Here is a 22,647-nt window from a genome sequence, read left to right as displayed (position 1 = left end):
CATTTCATTGTGTGCTAGTCAGGTGTATGTTATCAAATTGTAAAGAAATTACCTTGTATTGAAATAAAATTGGACCTCAGAAAGGTATGAAATTTCTGTTTTACTTACAGGACTGATGATGGGGATCTTTAGGTCATTTGTGCTGAGAAATTATATAGTAAGTGATAAGGGCTTTTAAACACTTACTCAGGATTTGTAGATTCCCTAAAATGCTTATAGATAAAAAAAAAAAAATGCATTTAATCCCTTTGCTATGTGTAGGAAGCCATTCTTCTTGATCCTTGATATATACAGATTTGAAATGAAACCATTCAAATGTGTTTATATTTAAGTAGAAATTGTGTTAGATTAGTCTGAGTTAAATTACATTTAGTAATAATAGTCATAGTTTTAAAGAGAATTTTCAGTATTTTATTTCAGGGTATTTTAAAATTAATATTTATAAACCACCTACTCTAAAATTAATATAGGTAATGGAGTATACTTTAGATAATTTCTCTCTGTGTTCTACTTGCACCAGAGAAAACCACAAAAACCCCAATGCTTTATTACTGAAAAATGGACTAGCGCTGGCATTTTTTAATTCATGGCATATGAAAAACTCAGGTTTTTTAAACTCATTTTGTATTTTTTCTTCTACACTGTTAAAAAAATCTTTTTGAATGTGCCTGAAAAAACATTTCAAAACATTGTAAATATTTGTTTTAAAGATTTGTTTTCTGTGAAGCAATGTATTTGATCTGCTGATATTATAGTAAAAAAGAGCACAGTTGTTGTAAAGTGTATTACCTTATATTTCTCTGCATTTATAGATTAGTGTTTAATCATTTTAATTTAAATATGATAATATTTAAAACATATCCATAGAAATTGAAATATTTTCTTATGTATTGCATTAGTATATGAGAGTCAATGACAGAATTAAGTTATATAAATGGAACTATAGTCCCACACAATCCATTTCAAAAAAATGGTCATCAAATGCAGATGTTGGAACTCCTAGGGTCTCCTCTTTTGATTCTGATACGATAATCTGTTAATTTTTAATTAAGATTTAAATCTATAATAAATAAGCACTTCATTTATTTCAGACATTTTTTGTTTGTACACATTTATGTAAATACATTTTTATAGCAGTGTTTTAGACTTATCTAGGGAATTGATTGGGTTCCCACTTTCCCTCCCCAACACACACATGTCATTATTCATATAGCTTAGATAATATTCTGTTGATCCCTGTCAAATAGTCAAAGTATGGAATTTTAGAGTTACTGTATTTGAAATTCTCTAGCTCAAGTCACCGAGGACTCCATTTAAAAATAATCCCTAGTCTTATTATTTTGCTTTATTTTTAATATCTTTTAGCGATAGTGATGAGGAAAAGAAAGCAAGAAGAGGCAGATCTCCCAAAGGTGAATTCAAAGATGAAGAGGAGACTGTGACGACAAAGCATATCCATATCACACAAGCCACAGAGACCACCACAACCAGGCACAAGCGCACAGCAAATCCTTCCAAAACCATTGATCTTGGAGCGGCAGCACATTACACAGGGGACAAAGCAAGTCCAGATCAGAATGCTTCAACTCATACGCCTCAGTCTTCAGTGAAGGTGGGAATGGCACGAATTTACACATTATACACAGTTTTATTTTTATAAATTACTTTTAGAATTACTGCATTAGTAGGCTTAGGCATTTCCAGGCAATCATATTAATTATAGATCATTTGGCATGTATTACTCAGTCATTCATTAATAATAAGAAATCTCTTGGGGGAAAGAAATCTGTCTAATTCCTGAATGAATGTCTGCACTTTCTATGAAAGTAGAAATGACACTCTTGGTTCATTTGGGAAAGGTTGTGAATCAGAATATAGTACATCTGTTTCCGTCTAGTTACACCTCTGGTTACCAAGTACAACGAGATTCACTAAAGAAAACATGGGAATATTTGGAAGTTGTAAGAAAGGGCAAAAGAGGACCAAGTAGATGTATAGGGGAAATGGTCTCATTTAATACAGAGATGGCGCCTTTAAATGGGAAGCTTATTTATTTGGTGGACACTACTGATCCATAGTAGCTCTGACTCTTGTACCTTCCTCATTTATTTTTCATTCACTACAGAAATGGATGTTCACCTACTAGATACCTGGTCACAGCTAGTCCTTTATTTTATTTATTTATTTTTATTTTGGGGGGGCCTTCCGGTAAAAACCGGAAGACCTGCTGGACAAATTAAAAAAAGAGCTGTAAGCACTCACAGCTAGTCTTTTAGACAGAAATCTGCCAAAGAGGGAGATTTATCTCAAAAAAGCTAAATTGTTTTGTCACTCCCCCTACCAGTGTTTGCTCATCTTGTATCTTTGCATCAGAAGTAGCTAAAAACTAGGGGAAACATTTTTCTAATGCATCCTGCAAATAGTAGATGACTAAAAATAAAGCTTGTCCTACTTATTGTCAAGAACAAGTACTATGTATGCCCTAGCCGGTTTGGCTTAGTGGATAGAGCTTCGGCCTGCAGACCAAAGAGTCCCAGGTTCTATTCTGGTCAGGGGCATGTACCTTGGTTGCAGGCTCCTCTCCAGGCCTGGGTCCTGGTCAGGGCTCATGCAGTAGGCAACCAATCAATGTGTTTCTCTCACATCAATGTTTCTTTCCCTCTCTCTTCTACTCTCCCTAAAAGTCAATGGAAAAAATATCCTCGGGTGAGGATTAAAAAAACAAAAAGAACAAGTACTATGTCAACTTTTGCCAAATACCTTCTAGTATATAATTTCACTCATATTTGCTCTTTTCAAGTTTTGATGAAAACCTCAAAATTACAACTCAACTTTAGTTGTAGTTAAAGAGGGGAAATGGCTGTTACTTCTTTCTGGTCTTAGATTTCCCCTGTTGTGGATATAGTTATTTTACTGATGGTGGCAGTACAGGATCTAGTAAATAGTTAAAACCCAAATACATGATGGTTATTATGTGGAGAATTCATTTAAGGTTGCATGAAGAAAATTATCCCAACTGCATAGTTTCTAAACAATAAATCAAGATTTTTATATTTTGTAGGATTTTAAATATCAATTTGTAGTACAGTCTGAATGTCACTCTGCCATAAATATTTTATATTTTTTATTTTGTTTTTACTACAAAAAAAAGTTCAGAAGGTCAAAGTTCTTGAAAAGTTTCTCAACTATTGCAAAGCTCTTTCAATCTCAAGGCCTTTTTGAACCATGATACAATATTTTAATCTTCAAAGCTCAAATTAACAAGCCTAGGAACTCACAGTGTTTCCCTATTGCCTAGCAATTCTGTTCTCATGTAGTGTGTATGTATTGAATGTATAGCATATGCTTCATAGTGCTTGGCACTATGGGGAAGAGAAAAATCATATTACAACTCCAGCCCCAATATTTAGTTTGAGAACTAAATATGAAATAATTAATGTCAAGGTATATCAAATAAAATAGAATTGTACTGACTTACATAGTATGCAAACAGTAAGTGTTGCTAAAGTTCACAGAATCATAGAATTTTAGAGCTTGATAGAATGTTGGCCTGTAATCCAGTGGATCTCAGACATTCTGAAGCATTGGAATTATCAAGGGAGCTTTGTAAGACTGTACAGGCCAAGATTCCAACCTGGGCAGTATGACTCAATATATTGAGATGAGGCTGGGCATATGTACTTCTTAATGCTTCTCATGATTCTGATACATAGCATTACGATTGAGTAGAAAGTATATGTTCCAGAGTGAAATGTAATAAGAAACAATGAGTTAGGGAAAAGAGGAATGTGGATGTTACAGAAACTATCTCTCCATAAGAATTTCTGTGTCACATCTGTTTTTTCAAGAAAACTAAATCTACCCCTAGTAAGATAATTACAGGTATTTGTGTCTAAGTTGGAAATTAGAGTACAGCAGATTCAGAAAATATAATAAAAATTAGTTTCCTAAGCTTATTAATTGTCTGTGTATTTTCAGACTTCAATGCCTAGTAGCAAGTCATCCGGTGACCTTGTTGATCTGTTTGATGGCCCCAGCCAATCAACAGGTAAGCTTCCACATTGGCTTTTTATTTTTTAGAAACCTTGGTTTAAGAGAAGTTTTTTAAAATGTCAAATAAAAGGTGGAATGAAAAATAAATTTTTTTGTTGTGGATTTATTTTTAATATGAAATTAGTGAGCCTTGAGCATTATTTGGGGGGAATTGTCTAGTTGCCTGAAATAAGGAAGAAGGGTGCTTAAATATTTTATCGATAATTTAGTATTTCCTTAATGTCTTTACTACTGACTATTTGGGGTCCTTTGCTTTCTTCATAAGCAAAATGTAGTGCTCTGCTTGTGTTACTATCTTGTGCTGAATCTTCTGGCTCTCAGTATCAGCCATGCCTAGAGTTCATTCATTTATTCAACAAGTATTTGTTGAACCAGACACAGGTCTGGGTGCTGGAGGAATATAATGCTTAGTAAAACAGAGTTCTTGGCTTCTTGGGAAGGTCAAGTGGTGGAAATGCAGTAATTGTTAATCAAGAGTCACAAGTAGTTACTTAGTTACAAACATGCTTAAAGAAAATTGAGATTTTATATTGCATTCAGTGATTATAGAGTTCTAATAAACTTAAACTTCTGTACAACAAGTCAAACAGCTTAAGAAATAAAATTTCTCTTTAAAAACAATTTTCCCCAACCTGTTTAAATTTCATTTCACATTAAATTGTAGATGGCAAGATTGGTATATAAGTAATGTGCAAAAATAAGTTTATTGTTCCTAGTTGTGTGTAATGATTTTCTAAAACTGGATTAAAATTTACATTAGTGTCTAAGTGGAAGTCGGATGGAAGTCACTTCATTAATAGTGTAGTACATATAATTCATATAAAGTCTCCTGTGATTTTCTTCTTCTCCTTGCCTACTATCATAAAAGTCTTGGACTGGGAATGAACTCATAGTGTGTCTGGTTCCACCTAGTTTCTGAAATTCTTTAATTCCCATTCCTTTTTTTCTGTAACTATAAAATGTTTCTAAAATTATCCTTTAAACTCTATTGAACTGTCATGCATAAGGTTACAAACAACTGCATTAGTTTTCTTAACAGTTTATGTGCTTTTCGTATGTTTAAGATTTTAAATGTAGTATATTAACTGGCAGCGGGCATGAAGTCCTATAATAAAGACATAGTGTCATAGAATATCAACTATTTTGGACTTCATGGCATGAAATATTAAAGAGCCCCTTTCATGCATTTGTGGAAAGTTTTAATGGAGCAATCAGAGAAGAAATAACTAAGAAGGTCAGAAGAGTGGATGTAACTTTTTCCCTCCGTGATTGCTTTGAACAGAGAATTATTAAATACCAACATGCTTGCTTTGCTTGACAAGAACACTTTGTGTGGTTTTTCTTCTCCAGTGCAAACAGTAGATTGATTAATTAAATGGAAATAGCAATTAATATTAATATAGTAATTGACACAAATGAAATCTGGAAGGTTTAGCTTAATATTCTCTTAAAAACACACACACAATTGCATGTGGGAAGTCATCTCCTATTTGAAACAGTATGTTTAACCAGTTTGTGCAGACTTTCCCAATCAATACATAAATTTTGTTACCCAAAATATCTATTTTAGCAATATATTTGAAATTGAATTCAGCAGTGAAAAAATTGGACATTAAATCTTTAGCACCTACATACACATGAGGAAGTCTAAGAATCTACCATGTTAGCATTGCTATTTGGTATGCCATTGGGTGTCATTTACCAGATGTGCCTATGCTTATAATGTTACTATCATGCACATAAAATGGACACAAACTATAAACCTAAGCAGATATGGCATCTGTACTGCTCACCAGATAAATGTCCTCTGAGAAAATGTTTAGATTTTCTCTTTTTATATGTTATATCCTTATTGTTAACAACTTCAAAAATATCCGTGTGGTAAAATCATTGTAGGATATTTACCAGGTTTAAAAATATACATGTGAAACCCATTCATCAAGATTTACTTGAGCCCAGTCAGTGTTGCTCAGTGGTTAGGTGTCGACCTATGAACCAGGAAATCATGGTTCAATTCCTGGTCAGGGCACATGCCTGGGTTTCAGGCTCAATCCCCAGTAGGGGGCATGCAGGAGGCATCTGATCAGTGATTTTTCTCACATCATTAATGTTTCTATCTCTCTCCCTCTCCCTTCCTCTCTGAAATCAATAAAAATGTTTAAAAAAAATTTTTTTTTAAAGATTTACTTGAGACTATCTTGATAAATGTCCCACTGTGGTGATATTCTTTTAAAATCTGTATTCAAATAATATTTTGGTGGCTTTTATATACAGGACATTTCTAAGTAAACATTTTAAAATGAATAATATTTTAAAGTTTTTAGAAAATAAGCCAATTAGAAATAGAACACCCAAAACCATTCCATTTCATTTCATTTTTTAAGTATATCTCACTTTAAAAGTTCACGTTGTCTTCTTTGTCCCTTTGTAATTAAGGAATTTAGGTCATCGTTAACATACAATTAAATAAGTTATTCCTAGTACAATAAATGGTGTTGAAGACAAAATACACCATAGTTGATAGACATTACATGACTTGCATATGTTTTGATTTCTTTTTTTTAAGTTAACTTTTTTTTTAAAGATTAAAGTATATCAAATCAAAATGTTCATTACATTTACATTTGAACCTATTACCTGTATCTAATAATCTCTAAAGTTTGTTGAGGATATTTACATAAATATGAATCGCGTTATTACATCCTTAATACATCAATTTATATATTAGAGTTTCCTGGAAGTTGTCTCTAGTTTAAGCCAAATTTACAAAAGTAAAAAATTTTAATATATTCTCTTTTCACTATAAACGTAATGCTAGAAATTTCACTAGAAATTTGATGGAAAACAAGTGATAGACCATAGAGTTAACTATTAATTTTTTTTGAATACTCTTTTTTAAATACATTTTCTATATATTTAGTCAATATATCTTAGCATTTATTGTGTGGCAAATCTTTTGCCCATTTTTTTAATTGGGGTGTTTATTCTTAAGTGGTTTTTTAAAGAATTTCTTAAATTTGTTGTATTTACATTTTTTGTCATTTTAAAAAATTTTGTGTTAGAATTCTTTATGCAGAAGTTTGTTTTCCTAATGCAATCTACATTAAATTTTTTTGTTGAAGGAAATTTCATTTGTAGTTCAGCTATATTTTTCCTGTTCTCACAGTATTGTTTTGGAAAATACATGTTCCCAGCTGGTGACTGTAAATAACCTCCTTGCTACTCTGAAAAGGCAGATGGAAATGGTTCATTTATAATGACAGCTCTCATGTGGGAATCTTGAAGGATAGCTCTTGGTGTGAAATTTAGCAGTCTTCCACATGCAGCATTTTTTGATAGACTCTTTGATTTAAATTTCCTTAGATAGAAGTTATCTGGGGAAATGCTTAAGTATAGAAAATTTCTGTTGAATTTAAGGCATTGGTATGAATAACATCATGCATATAGGTATGGATGGTCCCTTCTAGGAGAAGACTTTTCCTAAATAAAATAAAGAGATTTTTAAATTTTAAGGTAATTTTCGGAGTTGAAGATCAGATTGTGTAAAAACACAAGTAGAATCATAATTTCTGGCACTTCAGAAGATAAAAGATAAATTCTTTTCGAGGAAGGGTGGCTTCTGTCTGTAAAATAGTTAAGTGTGTATGTTTCCATTCTTTTTTAAAAATTTTTTTTTATTTACTGATTTTAGAGAGAGAAAGGAAGGGAGGGAGAGAGGAAAAAATATCAATTTCTTGTTCCACATATGTATGCATTCATCGGTTGGTTTTTATATGTGCCCTGACCAGGGATTGAACCCACAACCTTGGCGTATTGGTACGACTCTGTAATCAGTTAAGCTACCCAGAATGTCTCCATTCTTCACTCCCAGTGTTCTTAAATTAGTCATGTTGAAATCAAATTCCTTTATAGTATGGATGGAAAAGAGTAATATTTGCTAGAGGTATGCTATAAACATAGTATAGTTTTAATTTAGGTGTTAGAAGGTAGAACAGTAGAATAACCAAGGTAGGTAATTATCTAAAATATTACATTCAGGATATGACAAAAATAAATATCTTACCCAATTTGAAGTTGTAATTTACAGTACTCAGTGCTTTTATCTGCAACATGAATTTTCTTTGTAGCCCAGACTGAATAGGATTTAAAGATTCCTCACTTGTTTGGCATAATAAATTACATATTGATGCTTATTCACTGCTTGGATGAAGCAAATTAAAATAATCCCCAATTTTCAAATCCCTTAATGTTATAGTAAATGATTAACTATCTTTTTGTTACCTAACAGTAAGTATACTTTGATCAATATTTTGAAGATGAAGGAACATTACAGAAGACAACTTACGAATATTAAGCAGCAACTGTTTGCAACATTCATTTCCCTGCTATTTTTTTATTAATATATGTGCCTGTTTAAGTAGTTTAAAAATATAGGTCATTGAGCTTTTGTGCCCCTTGTCACATTTTATAATGACGTATGTACCTATAAACAAGTCACTGTGATATCCTTTGGACAAAGCAAAAGTAGATGTATGAGCTATAGTGTTGATAGAATTAGAGAACCTTGGCCTTGGTGGGATGGGAGTTAGTTTATGCTGAGTGAGGATATATGTGAATATGTGCATCTGTAATAAGGTGAAAGAATGAAGAATTAGTTATGCCTGCTTATAGTTGACTTCAATAAATGTGCATTAAAAAGAAATAATAAACACACGTGTATCCGAAATTGATTTGTTCCTTTTATTACTGCTAGCCATTTATTAAGAAGGGGAGATGGTTCTAGTTTAATTAACCCAGTTGAGTGTAGCAGATGGGGCAGAATGTCTTGCAGCGATAAGACAATTCAGAAATGGCACCAGATGTTGGAAGCTGTCCCTGGTGGTGTTTGAGTGCAGCCCAGATGTTCCAGTCCCACCTGGCTAGTTTCTAAGCACTGCAGGCTAAGCAGCTGTGATGTAACCTGTATAATGTTCGCATAACACTAAAAGCACCATAATTGAACTGCCGCTCTAAACTTCTAAGTTTGTGACTCTTAAGAGGTGAAATCTTTAAGGACAAACAAAAATAAGGACAACCATTTAAGGTTTTAGATCCTTTGGCTATTGCTACTTAAGTGATAATTGGAGAGAAATGAGATATTAAAATTTAATTTAATGTTACTGTTCAAATTGTAGATAAAAGTAAATATTCTTACCCAAGTAGTGTTTACAAGTAGTGTCTCATTGTATGAGAATGTGATGTTATGCATAGAGATTGATTTGGATCTCACCCCTTTAAAAACACCAGTTTAGAAGTAGCAAAAAGCGGTTACTTTTTCATGTAATAAAAATGCAAATATTTGCTTGCTCATGAACTAAACAAAGTTTTTTTCCCTAACTTTTATTTTTTAAAATTTCAAACCTACATAAAATTTGCCATATTTTCTTTCTCTCCTTAGTTCTTTTGTTGTTGCTTTATTGTGTTCCATGCAAGGGAAAATTGCAAACATCATGACATTTTGCCCCTAAAATATTTCAGCACATATCTTCTTACAACAAGGGAATTCTCCTTTTTAATCACAATATAATTATCATACTTGGGAAATTTAACATTAAAACAGTATTAGTATCCAATAATATACAGACCATATTCAAATTTCCCTGGTGTCTCAATTATGTCATTTCAGGATAGCCCTTTTTTAAAAATGCAGAGTCCAATCAAGGATCATGCATTTCATTTACTTGTCATGTTTCTTTAGGCTCCTTTAATTTAGCGCAGTCCCAGTCCTTTTTGTCTTTTATGATGTTGACATTTTTTGAAGTCTTAAGAGTTGTTTTACAGAATGTCCTCAATTTGTATTTGTATTTGATTCATTCCTCGTCATTAGATTCAGATTTAATATTTTTAGCAGGAATTTTCTACATGCGTGATGATCGCCTTTTCAGTTCCTTACAGTAATGAGCCCATGAATACTATTTTGTCTCATTATTAAGTTTGATCACATCAGTTGTTATCCATCCAACTTCTCCATTGTAAAAGTAGCTTCACCCCTTGGTATTTACTAAATAATCAGTGGGGTGGTATTTTGAGATTATGTGACTATCGTATTTCCCAGCAACATTTTACCCAGGTTTTAGCATCTATAGAAGATTCTTATAAATACCACAGTTGGCTGGATAAACTGCATGCCCACATTATGTTCATGAAATATAAGCGAGAAGGGTCAATTATCCTACTAGACACAGAACTGAGGAAAGTAAGAGTCTGTGGTAGCTTAAAGAGAACATGGTGACATGAAAACCTAGATCAACAAACTAGTTTTTATGATGGGTCTGGGCCCTCTAATAGTGGGTATATTTTAAGTGTGGTGCTAAAATGGCTTCCTGAAATTACTATCAATTGTTCTGTGGTTCTAACAGTTTAACTTTTTCCTCATACTAAATTTCTAGGAGCATCAGCTGATTTATTTGGTGGATTTGCTGACTTTGGCTCAGCTGCTGCGTCAGGCAATTTCCCTTCCCAAGGTATGATCCGATTTGATTGGCCAGAAATCTAGGGTCCGTGAAAAGGTTATGAAAACAAAACAACTCTCTCCCTCCCACATTAGCTTCTTTTTGGCATTTCTTTCCCTGTTATATTTCTAATTCCTAGTGAATTTATTCAGTGTTATATTATTGGGCCAATGTCTTAATTGTGCCAAAGGAATTAATTTGCTTACAAACCATTCAGGTACACCTAAATAAAATTGTTTTTATTCATAAATAACTCCTTTTCAGATTTTTTTATTTGGGGGCGGGGGTAGGAAGTGTGAATAAAGATAAATCTCATTTTAGCAGCAAGGGTATTGTGCTTTATGTTTAGCGTATAATTTTCATGAATGAAATTCAGGGACCTTAGATTTGGGCAGACTATCTTACTAAAATTCATTTCTTTATAATCTGGATATCTTAAGAGCAAAGAGCATTTCTATGAAAGATAATTGAACTTCATTTTGACAAATCCTTAAATCAGGGGTCCTCAAACTTTTTAAACAGGGGGCCAGTTCACTGTCCCTCAGACCGTTGGAGGGCCAGACTATAGTTTAAAAAAAAACTATGAACAAATTCCTATGCACACAGCGGTGGCAAAAACACCCGGCGGGCCAGAAAAATGTTTTCGGCGGGCCGTAGTTTGAGGACCCCTGCCTTAAATAGTGAGCAATTGGATATCAGGAAAAATTTCCTTATTCCATGTTAGGTCAAAAGTAAAAAAATGCCCTAGACTTACTGTGGTGATCATTTCACAGTATATACAAATACTGAATCATTATGTTGTATACTTAAAACAAATATAATGTTATATAAGCATGAGTTGCAATTTTAGAAAGTTGGAGGCTCAAAGGCTTTCCCAAAGTTAAACGGTTACCACAGTATATGGCAGAGGTAGAAAGATAAAAATATTAATTAAAAAGGGAAAAAAGACCTTAATCCTTGATGTTTAAGCCTATGTTCTTCTAGGGCGTTGGCTTTCTTGTTTTTGTTTTGCCTTTTTAAAAACTGAAATATAATTGACATAAATATTTTAGCTATAAAAATCTTAATCCTTAGGTGAGGCAGGGAGGAAAGATGTAATTTAACTGAACTAGTCTTATTACTCATTTCTAGTAGAGTTATCTTTTGTTATAATAAGTGGGTTAAAATTTGTATTTAGTAATGTCTGGTTTAGGTTTGTAAGGATTTAGGAAGAAAGAGCCATTGTTTTAATGTGGTTTGGGGTTATTTTGACAGCCTACTTGTGTAAATTTCAGGTATTTCCCAGAAAGCAGAATTATGGAGTAATTTAACTGCTTCTTTTAGAAGTGTGGGTATGCCTTCTAAGGGTTCATATCTTGCTTTAGGCAAATCAAAGTGGAAGATAAACATTGCCCTAATTTTACAGACTGCCTGTGTAATTCTCAAGTTCTTATATATATAAAGTTACCTACTGTGCAAATAATTCAAATATATTACTGTTACTAAGTGATACATCTCTTCATCTGTATGAATGTGATTAATATAACTTGATCACCATTACGCAAGGGGCTGAAATGGTTGCAACAATGATTAATCATTTCTGAACAATATATGCCCCACTAGAAATATCTTCCTCCCATGATTAATCATCTCAGATAAAGTTTTCAGATGGGGCAACACATTTTGCCCCAGTTTCTATTCTATTTCTGTTTTATATATCAAGCAAATAGAAAATCAGCATAAAGTATACTTTATCCAAGTCTTTTAAGTAAGTTAGTTTTAATTGTTTAATATATAGAATTAATAGTAAACCCTTAATTCAGTCTCTTATGTAAAGAAGATCAGAGACATGTTTTAGTAAAACCCTGATATAATGAATATTAGCCCAGTTCTTGTATTGAATTGTTGGTAGAGCTTAGGGTTTCTAAGTGAATTACTTTCTTTTGAGGTGCTTACCTTTTAATATGATAATCCTCCTCCTCCAATATAATAAAAGGGTAATATGCAAATAGACCAAATGGCAGAACAACCAATTAAAGCATAATATGCTAATGATATGCTAAAGCTGCTCAACCGTTAGCTATGACGTGCACTGACCACCAGGGGGCGCGTGCGGAACATGGTGGGCATGGACTGCTGCGGGATGGTGGAGCAGGTGAGGGGGGGGCGCCAGACCAAGGTGGGGTGCCGGTGGCTGTCATGGGGCGAACCTCTGGTGGTTACTGAAGATTCTTGGCTCCCGTGCGCCACGGCCCCGCTCACACCCACTGCTGGCGCTGGCCCTTATTGCTCGGTTCCATCAGTGGGTGTGAGTGGCGGCTGCTGGCCCCAATTGCCCCTGAGGGCTTCTCCACCTCCCACTGCTCCTAAGGGGCGATCGGGGCAGTAGCCCCTACTTGCACCCATTGCCAGAGCTGGCTCTAATTGCTCCATGCCGTCAGCGGGTGCAAGCAGGGCCGGCGCCATCAGCATGTGGGAATGGCGGCGGCGGGAGCAGGGCTGCTGGTAGACGGGACCAGGGGCCAGCAGGAGGAGCCAGGCAGGGGTGCAGAGGATGGGGGGTAGGCTAGGGAGCCTACTCATGCACGAATTTCATGTACTGGGCCTCTAGTAAAGAATATAATATTAAAGACTGAATGTTGTTCTCTTGATATTTAGCCTAATAAGACACAGTATTGCAGTGATTGGGTTACCTTTTCACCTAAACAATGTATTTCCAAGTTGTAAGTGAACATGGAGTACAAAGAGATTATGTTAATTAACTTAGAAATACAAACTATTTGCTTTCAGATGACTGTTTATATGTCGCTTTTTAAAATTTGTTGTTCCATTTATTGATGCATTCATTGGTTGATTCTGGGTTCTGTTTTGTTTTTAGCTTTCTTCACTTTGCTTTTTCAACTTCCATGAATTCATATTTATCTATTTGTCCCTTTCTTAAAGAAAGATTTATTTACTTAGACGTTTGTGTAACCTGGTTGAAAACTTTTTAAAGTATTGCTTGTTTTTATATTCATTGTGTTCAAAATAGTTAATATTATGTATGAAGAATTTATAAATCTTGACTTACACTTTTATATGGCATACCTGAAGGAAAGAGTATGATATCTTAGCTCTTCCCTGTCTTTTCACAATTAATCCAAAGTAAATATAACAAACCTCTTATTTAATCTTCACAACTTAGGGTTGTGTTTGTTTGTTTAAGTGAGGCACAGAGAGGTTTAAGTAGCTTGCTCAGGGTTTCACAGCTAGTAAGATACAAAATCCATATTTTTAAACACCAGTCTTTTAACTTACAAAGTTTTATATTATTGAATGCATTAAATCTTAAACTTGTAGTTATACTTTGAAGTGTAGTGACAGTTACCCTTCTTTTTTAAAATATTAGCATGAGTTTCCCTCAGAAGACAATAAGCCACATTTTATTTAAATAAATAGATTTTACAGTTCTATTTGAAGCAAGCAGTGTACTGAGGTGATACATATATTATGGCTACATACAGCCCTTGTATTATCAATGGAGCATAGCTAAATGGGTGAGAACTTCTTACAGAAATTTACTAACCCTACTCTTAATTTTATTGTTTTTTTCTCTCCATGCTTTTTTGCTTTTGTCTCATAAATTTAATCTCATGAATTTGGGTTTTATTTACATGAGATGGTATAAATTGTAGTTTGATTTTTCTTTGAACTTTTCTAAATAATGAATTAATGAAATCAGTGTCTCTTTGCATAAAGATTCTGGATCTCCCAGCAAAAAGTTTAGCCAGTTTACAGGTTTTTCTTCCTTTTGGGGTCTCAGGCTAGTTCATTTTTGTTTAGCTGAAACCATATTTAATATTGCAAACTCAGGTGGAAGGGAAGTTGTGACTGTACTTCCTACTAGAGGCCCCGTGCACCGGTCGGGTCCCTTGGCCTGGCCTGTACCCTCTCGCAATCCAGGACCCCTCAGGGGATGTCGGACTCCTGGTTTCAGCTCAATCCCCGCAAGCCAAGCCGAGGGACCCCACTGGTGCACAAATTCGTGCACCGGGCCTCTACTATACATATAAGATCTTTGGTTAATCTCTTCCCGCCCTCCCCACTTCCCTCTGAGATTTACCAGTCTGTTCCATGTTTCCATACCTGTGCATTGAACGTCTGCCCTCTAGTGGTCAGTGCGCATCATAGCTAACAGTCGAATGGTCAAACAGTCACTTAGGCTTTTATATATATAGATGTGTCATCGCTGACCTGCTAAGAGATAGATTTTACTTCATAGGAGTTTCCTCTTTTTCTTTGTTACCTTGTTAACACTCATGGAACATTCATGAGAAAGAATAATGTCCAGATGGAGGTGGTACCTGCAGATGTTAATTTGGATGGACACAGATCATCTCTAATTTGTTTCAGTTTGTAGATTGTTATATTTGTACTGTGCACTTCAGAAAGTTTCTTACCCTTATTGTTCTCTCTTTCTCAGTAACTACAAGTGGGAATGGAGAGTTTGGTGATTGGAGTGCCTTCAACCAAGCCCCATCAGGCCCTGTTGCTTCCAGTGGTGAGCTCTTTGGCAGTGCCTCACAGCAAGCTGTAGAACTTGTCAGTGGCTCACAACCAGCTTTAGGTCCATCTCCAGCTGCCTCAAATTCTTCAGATCTATTTGATCTTATGGGCTCATCCCAGGCAACCATGACATCTTCTCAGAGTATGAATTTCTCTATGATGAGCACTAATACCGTAGGGCTGGGTTTGCCCATGTCAAGATCACAGGTGAGTTGTCTGCCTCCCTTGGAAATTGTGATTCATAATCTTTGAGATGCTCTAACTAATTTAATAGATTAGCATAAAACAAAAATGAGCAAGTAATGTATAGATAGCTTTTGCACATTGCATTTATCTTACACACACTTTTCCCTGGTATAGTCATTTTGAGTTCTAGAGGGCAAGCCTTCTCAATCATCTGTAGTCCATGCAAAGCCAAGCATGGTGCCTAGCACAGTGATGGCACTTGCTAAAAATGTATTGAATTAATTTTAAAAATTGTATTTAATAGTTTTGAAAAAATGTTTTTAAGGAGAAGGAATAGATAACTAGCATACCTCATAAATATTGCAGGCTTGGTTCCACACCACCACAATAAAGCGAGTATCACAATAAAGCAAGTCACATGAATTTTGTCTTTCCAGTGCACTTAAAATTTGTTTGTGCTATATTGTAGTCTATTAAGTGTGTAATACCTTAATATCTAAATATATACCTTAATTTAAAAATTCTTAATTGCTAAAAAATGCCAACCATTGCCTGAGCCTTCATTCAACACGTCGTAATCTTTTTGTTGACAGAAGGTCTCTGCAAAGTGCAATAAAAAGAGGTATACCTGTATTGGCTTCACCCATGGCCAACATTCACTCAGTAAAATCTCTGGTCGTGTTCTTCAGGTGTCACTTATTGGTTGCAAACAATCATTGCTAATAAAGAAAATCATTCCCTAAAAGGATCAATGTTGTTCCATGTTCTGGGCCTGCTCTACATTATGTAATGTTTATATAGGCTCTTCTTTTAACTCTCATTTTCATTAAGGAAAATTAAAATTGGGAGCTTTTTAATTCACTTACCTAATACTAACTTAGAATTTGGACAAGTGTAAGGTTGGAATATATATATATGTCTTAAGTTGTACCAAGAACTTACTATTTTTGATTGAACCTATTCAGAATATTTGTGTATGATGTTAATTACTCTTTGTTGTTGTTGTTGTTGTTAATGCTCACCCAAGGATATTTTTTCTGTTGATTTTTTAAAGAAAGTGGAAGGGAGGGGGAGAGGTAGAGAGAGAAACATCAAAGTGAGAGGGACACATAAATAGGTTGCCTTCTGCATGCACCTGCTGGGGATTGAACCTGCAACCCAGGTATATGCCCTTGACCAGGAATCTAACCTGTGACCTTTAGGTCCGAGGGCCAATGCTCTTAACCACTGAGTAACACTGGCCAGGGCTAATTACTCATTTTAATGTGTGGATTCTCCTCTTTTGGGTGTTAGGATGAAGGAAGAGAAGAAAGAAGCAAAAGGTGACTGCTCTTTATAACAGAAATTAGATCTAACATTAAGAAAATGGACATGAAAGCCACACTAATACCATTAAATTGAACTATGCACCACTGAACAAGCCCAAGCCAGTTTATTTTTGAGTTTCTTTTTTATGATATAGGCATAAAGCCAATCTTCTTATTTGCAACTTTAGTTGCAGCTGTGTTGTGATTCTTTCCAATGGTACATTTTAAATTATACTTCCTATTGCTATTCCTTTCCCTTTTTCTGTTCTTTTCACAGTTATCCTTAGTAACTTCCAGACAACTTTGCTTCTCTCTCCCGAACTTCTTCTTTCTCCTGAATTGGTCCACAAATATCAAGCTCCACTAGTGTTGTTCACTTTAGTCAATGGACATGGATATGGAGCAGGGAAATATCAGTCAGGATATATGAAATATAATTTGGTGTTTTGATTGTTTTGCTTTTTAAAACATGAGAAATCATATCCTGAATTCCATTTTGTAAGAATAAATATTCTACTTGTACTATTATATTTCCTTAAAGCTAACCTGGGATGGTGGCTTTTAGACTTTGGGTAATGGGAAGATAATTATTAGTGTAAATATGTTGTTTGTTTCCGCCCCAAACATGATTTGGACTTCTAACTTTTGGGGAAGTTAGTGATTCAGGGTATTGAAGACAGTATAGAACATTTGTGGTTCTTTTTAGTGTCAAGAGTTTATTACAAAGTTTCGTATATATTTGGAGTTACTGTGATCAAACTGCCATCTGTTAATCTTTATAGAGTGGATGCTTAATTTTTAGAGCATTTTTCTATTTTCCAGCCTTTGCAAAATGTTAGCACAGTGCTGCAGAAGCCTAATCCTCTCTATAATCAGAATACAGATATGGTCCAGAAGTCCGTCAGCAAAACCCTGCCCTCTACTTGGTCTGACCCCAGTGTAAACATCAGCCTAGACAACTTGCTACCTGGTATGCAGCCTTCCAAACCCCAGCAGCCATCGCTCAATACAATGATTCAACAACAGAGTAAGTTGCCCCAAGGCTTCCCATTTCTTTGTGTACATGGAATCTTTTGCCTTGATGCCAGGATTGCTTCAAGCCATGAATAACAGACTGTGTGTTCACTTGAGATTATTTTCAAATAATACTTGTTATCCCTCCTGACACATTGAATTACTCTGTATTCTGTTCTTGACATGATAAAACTTACTGTTGTGGTAGAGAATTTTTTTAGTATAGGCAAATATAACAAAGATACAAAAATCATCTGCAGTCCATAATCCATGGATAATCACCATTAATTCATACTTTTTCCCATCTTTTCTGACTATGCAGAGGTGGGCAAAAGTAGGTTTACAGTTTGTATGGAAAAAACATGAAGGTTGTGATTATAATGATACAAGAATAAACTGTGTTTTGCATACTCATAACTGTAAACCTACTTTTGACCACCCATGTATTTTTAATACTATATTTTGTTTATTGCAGTTCTCATTCAACATAATTAACATTTTTTTCTGTATTGAATATTAAGAAAAATATTTTTTAGATCTTTTTTTTTTTTATTGCTTAAAGTATTACAAAGGGTATTACATATGTGTCCTTTTTTTTCCCCGCCCTTGACAATCCCCTGGCTTCCCCTGCCCCCAGTGTCTTATGTCCATTGGTTATGCTCATATGCATGCATACAAGTCCTTCGGTTGATCTCTTACCCCCAACCCTCCCCGGCCTTCCCGCTGCAGATCCATCCATGCCGTTGCAAATAGATCTTTATAGTTATCATATCAGTGTACAGTTCCTCTGTTGTTGGTTATTTCTATTGTTTCCAGCTTTTTGCTATTAAAAGAACTCCATAATTTTGTTTGTGTAATTATTTGTGCTTGTGATTTTTTTTTTCTTAATATAATATTCTAAAAATACAGTGAGTCACAGGATTTAAACTTTTTTATGGTTTTTGATACACAGTAGCTCCTGACAACTTGTTTGGTTGGATTCCACAATAGATTTTGTGGAAATGATTTTAAAGTGCCTTCTGTTTTCCCCCAGGCCACTCTTACTGTTTCCACATCTTTGGGATACCAAAGCTAACAGCCACTGAATATTTCTCAAGAGCACACAATGCAAGTTAATTGACTTCTCTTGTAAAATCACTAAAAGAATTTTATTATGGCTTACAGATAATGATGGTTAGGAAGATTGCATTATTTTTCTGCTCTATGAATCTAAGAATTCAGTGTGATAAAGTTCTTTTGTCTCTTTTCTTCTGGTAGATATGCAGCAACCTATGAATGTGATGACCCAAAGTTTTGGAGCTGTGAACCTCAGTTCTCCATCAAACATGCTTCCTGTCCGGCCCCAAACTAGCCCTTTGATGGGGGGACCCATGCCTATGAGCATGCCCAATGTGATGACTGGCACCATGGGAATGGCCCCTCTTGGAAATACTCCGATGATTAGCCCGAGCATGATGGGCATGAACATGAACATAGGGATGTCAACTGCTGGGATGGGACTGACGGGCACAGTGGGAATGGGCATGCCCAACTTAGCCATGACGTCTGGAACTGTGCAACCCAAGCAAGATGCCTTTGCAAATTTCGCCAACTTTAGCAAATAAGAGATTGTAAAGGAGCAGATTGAATGAAGGATTTTTAGTGGTGCAGATAGGTGATGTTGGGATGGAAAATGCTAATCAATTCCCCTCTTATCAGTTAATTAAAATAAACCTATGTAAAGAACCAAAAAGGGTGTTTTATAATAGTGAAATATCTAGTATTTCAAATTGCCAGGCAAGGGCAGTTCAGATGAGGCAGTCAAACTACTTTCCCAGTGAGAATTGACCAATGGGATAGTGAGACCACTGAAAAAAAGCCTTGATAAATTGAAGAGCCCATTTTAACATCATAATTTGCGGGAGGACTGCAATAGGGCTGAATAAATATGTTTGAATCTCTAATTTTATACTTTTCTTTTCCTGAGGAACTTGATTTTTCTGTCCCTGAATCACCTTATCATAATTGGATCTGTTCCTTTTGCTACCACTCTTGAGCCCATATATTAAATCATTAAAGTTGGATGATCAGTTTTTTATAAAAAAATATATTTTTATCCAAAAAAGGCATACATATGTGATTATGGCTAAATCAAAGGTAACTGGAATGTATATACTTTTGCTAATGTTCCAGCAACACTGCTAGTATACTATCCAAATTTTTATTGTAACAAAACCTCTTTAAGTAATTGGTGATAGCTATGGGAATTTTCCCATATCTTCTGCTCTAATTATCCTGTGCAGAACTAGGAAAAATATTTTTTTCAGGACTGCTCTATTGTTTCCTTTAAAAGAAAATAAAAAAAAAACCCACCTCCAGTATTTTTGTTTGTTTTAGCAGTCATTATTTACAATTTGCAGTGGTTAACTTGGCAAGGCTTCCTTCCGTGTTTGTCCCTGTAGCCACCATTTATCAGCAACAGTCAAAAGAGAAAAATATTTATTTTTATTTTTTTGGTCTCTTCAAAAAATTGGAAAGATAAAAATCCACTAAGACCTTAAGTTAAATATAAATGTTAGAACTCAGCAATGTCAACTTTTAGGTTTTATACAGTATTTGTTTTGTTTTGGTTTCAAGTGTGTATAATAAGGCATTAGCAATGTGGTTCCAATAGAGAGAGGTTAAATATATATAATTAAAGGAGACCTGTAGCAGTCAAAGATTTTATTGATTTAATGGCAAGTAAAGGAAATTAATTAAAATGTTTTTTGTTTTCCTGCTGTAATTCTGCATTAAGCTCACATGAGAAATCATGATTCCAGAGTTTGGAATGCAAAACTGTTTCACCCTCAAACTTGGGAATATTTTTAAAAATAAATACTATAATATAGGTATCAAATTATTACCTCCCACTTTGTGTTGAAATTTTTTTTATTGATAAAACTTTGTTTCCATTGTATTCATAATGTTCTGTTATACATAACATTAAAATGTTCATTAAAATCAATGTCGAACTGCTTTTTCATTCATTCTGTTAGACATTTGAGACTGGGGGAAGTATAATTTGGGCAAAGTAATTTTTATAAATAATTTAAAATTATTTAATGACTTCTCTATTTTTCTTATCAAACTCTACTGTTAGGAATTTAAAATGAAGCAGCAAAGCTACCCTGACCTGCTCCATTCTTGCTAATGTTCCATCTACAACATTTCTAATTAAGCAGAAATTCATGTACTTCTGCTAAGTGGTAATGAAAAGTGATTCATTTGTTGAATAAGAGATGAGAGAGAGTGTAATTAGGTGACTGTGGTTTTTAATCTTTCACAATTTAGTGTGTTTAGATTAGTTTCAAAGAATAGGAGCTTTCAAGTGTTACTTCAGAGCATTCAAGCCAGGCTCTGGTGGCAGTATGGAGAATATCTTCACTGATAATTAAAACTCATAATCTTAAATGAATTTTCTATAAATTGAGAGTTATAGCATCACCCTTATATGGTTCTTGGAGGAAATAAATATTTTGTTTCTAAACTTTTGTGTTTAAAATTTTTTTCCTAATAAAATTAAGATTTATTTCTAAAGCATTTTCTGTACTATGCCTTCTTCCTATGTTGTGTCTATGGACAGAAGTAAGCTCCCATCTCAAGTTATTATTGCACCTCAACATACAGTTTGATATTTTACCAGAATGTTTTGTTTTAGAGCCCATGAAAGAGAAAACATAAGACTTGCCTCACTGACGGTCCATCCAATTTAATGATTCATCTCTGAAGAGGTTACTAAGTGATACTTCAAAGAAAAGTTCTATTACTCCCAAATCATTTGGATTTGGCAAGAAAGTACTTTTCTTTAATAATCTATTGGTCTCCCTTTTGCCCATCCTATACCCCTTTTCCTTTTCAGCAGCTTCTCTGTTGTACCTGTTTTTCATTCTAATATTTTGAAGGGTGGAGGGTGAAATAGTTACAGTTCTAGCAATTTACATATAAGGAGTTCTCACTGCCACTCCAGATTCATTTTTCACTGATGCAATCTTCAGGTATTTTAAATGTTTCCTTTATTATTTAATATAAACTGCCTGAAGGATACCCATAATACTATTGGTTTGGGGGTAGTCACTAATAAGTTGAGACCTATAATTATATTTGGAGGGAAGGGGTTAATAATTTTTTCTCAAATATTTATGAAGCTGTCCTGTGGTAAATAGGCTTCTGAAATAAACTGTCTTTGTGTTTCAGCTCTCCTGGGAGACAGCACTGCAGTGTGGAAAGGGCTGGGACTTGGAAGCAGGCAGTCTAATCCCCTTTCAACCACTCACTGTCTGGTGACACCTGATCAATTTACCTGACTTCTTTGGGCACTGATGCATTTTTTTTTATGAATCTGGAAGTGTTGTATAATTAATTTAAATGATGAGTGAAATCTACCAGCACTGACATACATATGCTTTAAATGTTTCTCTGCCTCCCATTTATTTATTTATTTATATTTATATTTTTTTAAATATATTTTTATTGATTTCAGAGAGGAAGGGAAAGGGAGAGAGAGATTGAAACAATGATGAGAGAATCATTGATTGGCTGCCTCCTGCACACCCCCTACTGGAGATTGGGCCCGCAACCCAGGCATGTGCCCTTGACCAGCATCAAACCCGAGACCCTTTAGTCCCCAGGCCAACGATCTATCCACTAAGCCAAACTGACCAAGGCTGTCTCCCATTTTTTAATCTAAACACACTTCCATATCAAAAACTTTGTGTGTGCCAGTCCCTGAACTAAAAACTTCATGTGCATGTCATTTAATCTACACAGCAAACCCCAAATTCATATTCCTGTTTTATTCATAAAAGCAGTGTTTAGTGAAGAAAGCCTGAGAGACTGTTCTGCTAAGTTGATTTCTAATTGAGGATTTTCCTATATGCCTGAATTATTGTAAATGAGCTGTTTTGTGAACGTATTGACTCACTTCTACTTACCACATTGGTGCAGATGTGAGGGAGAGAACTATGAAAGTGAGCTCCTAATGTCAGATTTGCCACCCAAATAACCCTCAGAATGGTCTCAATTTTTAGAAGCAGTAGAGAGCTCAATGTTTC

The 22,647-nt window shown here is 34.8% G+C and overlaps 1 protein-coding gene across 5 annotated transcripts in view; it reads left to right on the top strand.

Annotated features, from left to right (window-relative positions):
* CLINT1 (clathrin interactor 1) overlaps positions 1 to 20,654 on the top strand; it is a 29,353-nt gene extending 8,699 nt beyond the window's left edge. The window contains exons 6-11 of one of the 5 annotated variants that reach the window (XM_005870543.2): positions 1,366 to 1,612; positions 3,979 to 4,048; positions 10,482 to 10,556; positions 14,986 to 15,275; positions 17,384 to 17,588; positions 18,833 to 20,654. In XM_005870543.2, the coding sequence (XP_005870605.1) occupies positions 1,366 to 1,612; positions 3,979 to 4,048; positions 10,482 to 10,556; positions 14,986 to 15,275; positions 17,384 to 17,588; positions 18,833 to 19,179 (1,234 nt within the window). In that variant the 3' untranslated portion in view covers positions 19,180 to 20,654. Of the gene's footprint in view, positions 1 to 1,365; positions 1,613 to 3,978; positions 4,049 to 10,481; positions 10,557 to 14,985; positions 15,276 to 17,383; positions 17,589 to 18,608; positions 18,707 to 18,832 lie in introns of those variants that run through there. The other 4 variants (XM_005870544.2, XM_014543161.1, XM_014543162.1 and 1 more) reach the window with 4 other exon arrangements.
* Positions 20,655 to 22,647: the final 1,993 nt, after the last annotated feature.

This window comes from Myotis brandtii, unplaced genomic scaffold (assembly GCF_000412655.1).
Source record: "Myotis brandtii unplaced genomic scaffold, ASM41265v1 scaffold32, whole genome shotgun sequence".
NCBI classification, from domain to species: Eukaryota; Metazoa; Chordata; class Mammalia; order Chiroptera; family Vespertilionidae; genus Myotis; species Myotis brandtii.
Note: the sequence above shows the minus strand (reverse complement) of the source record. Positions and strands in the feature narration are given on the sequence as shown.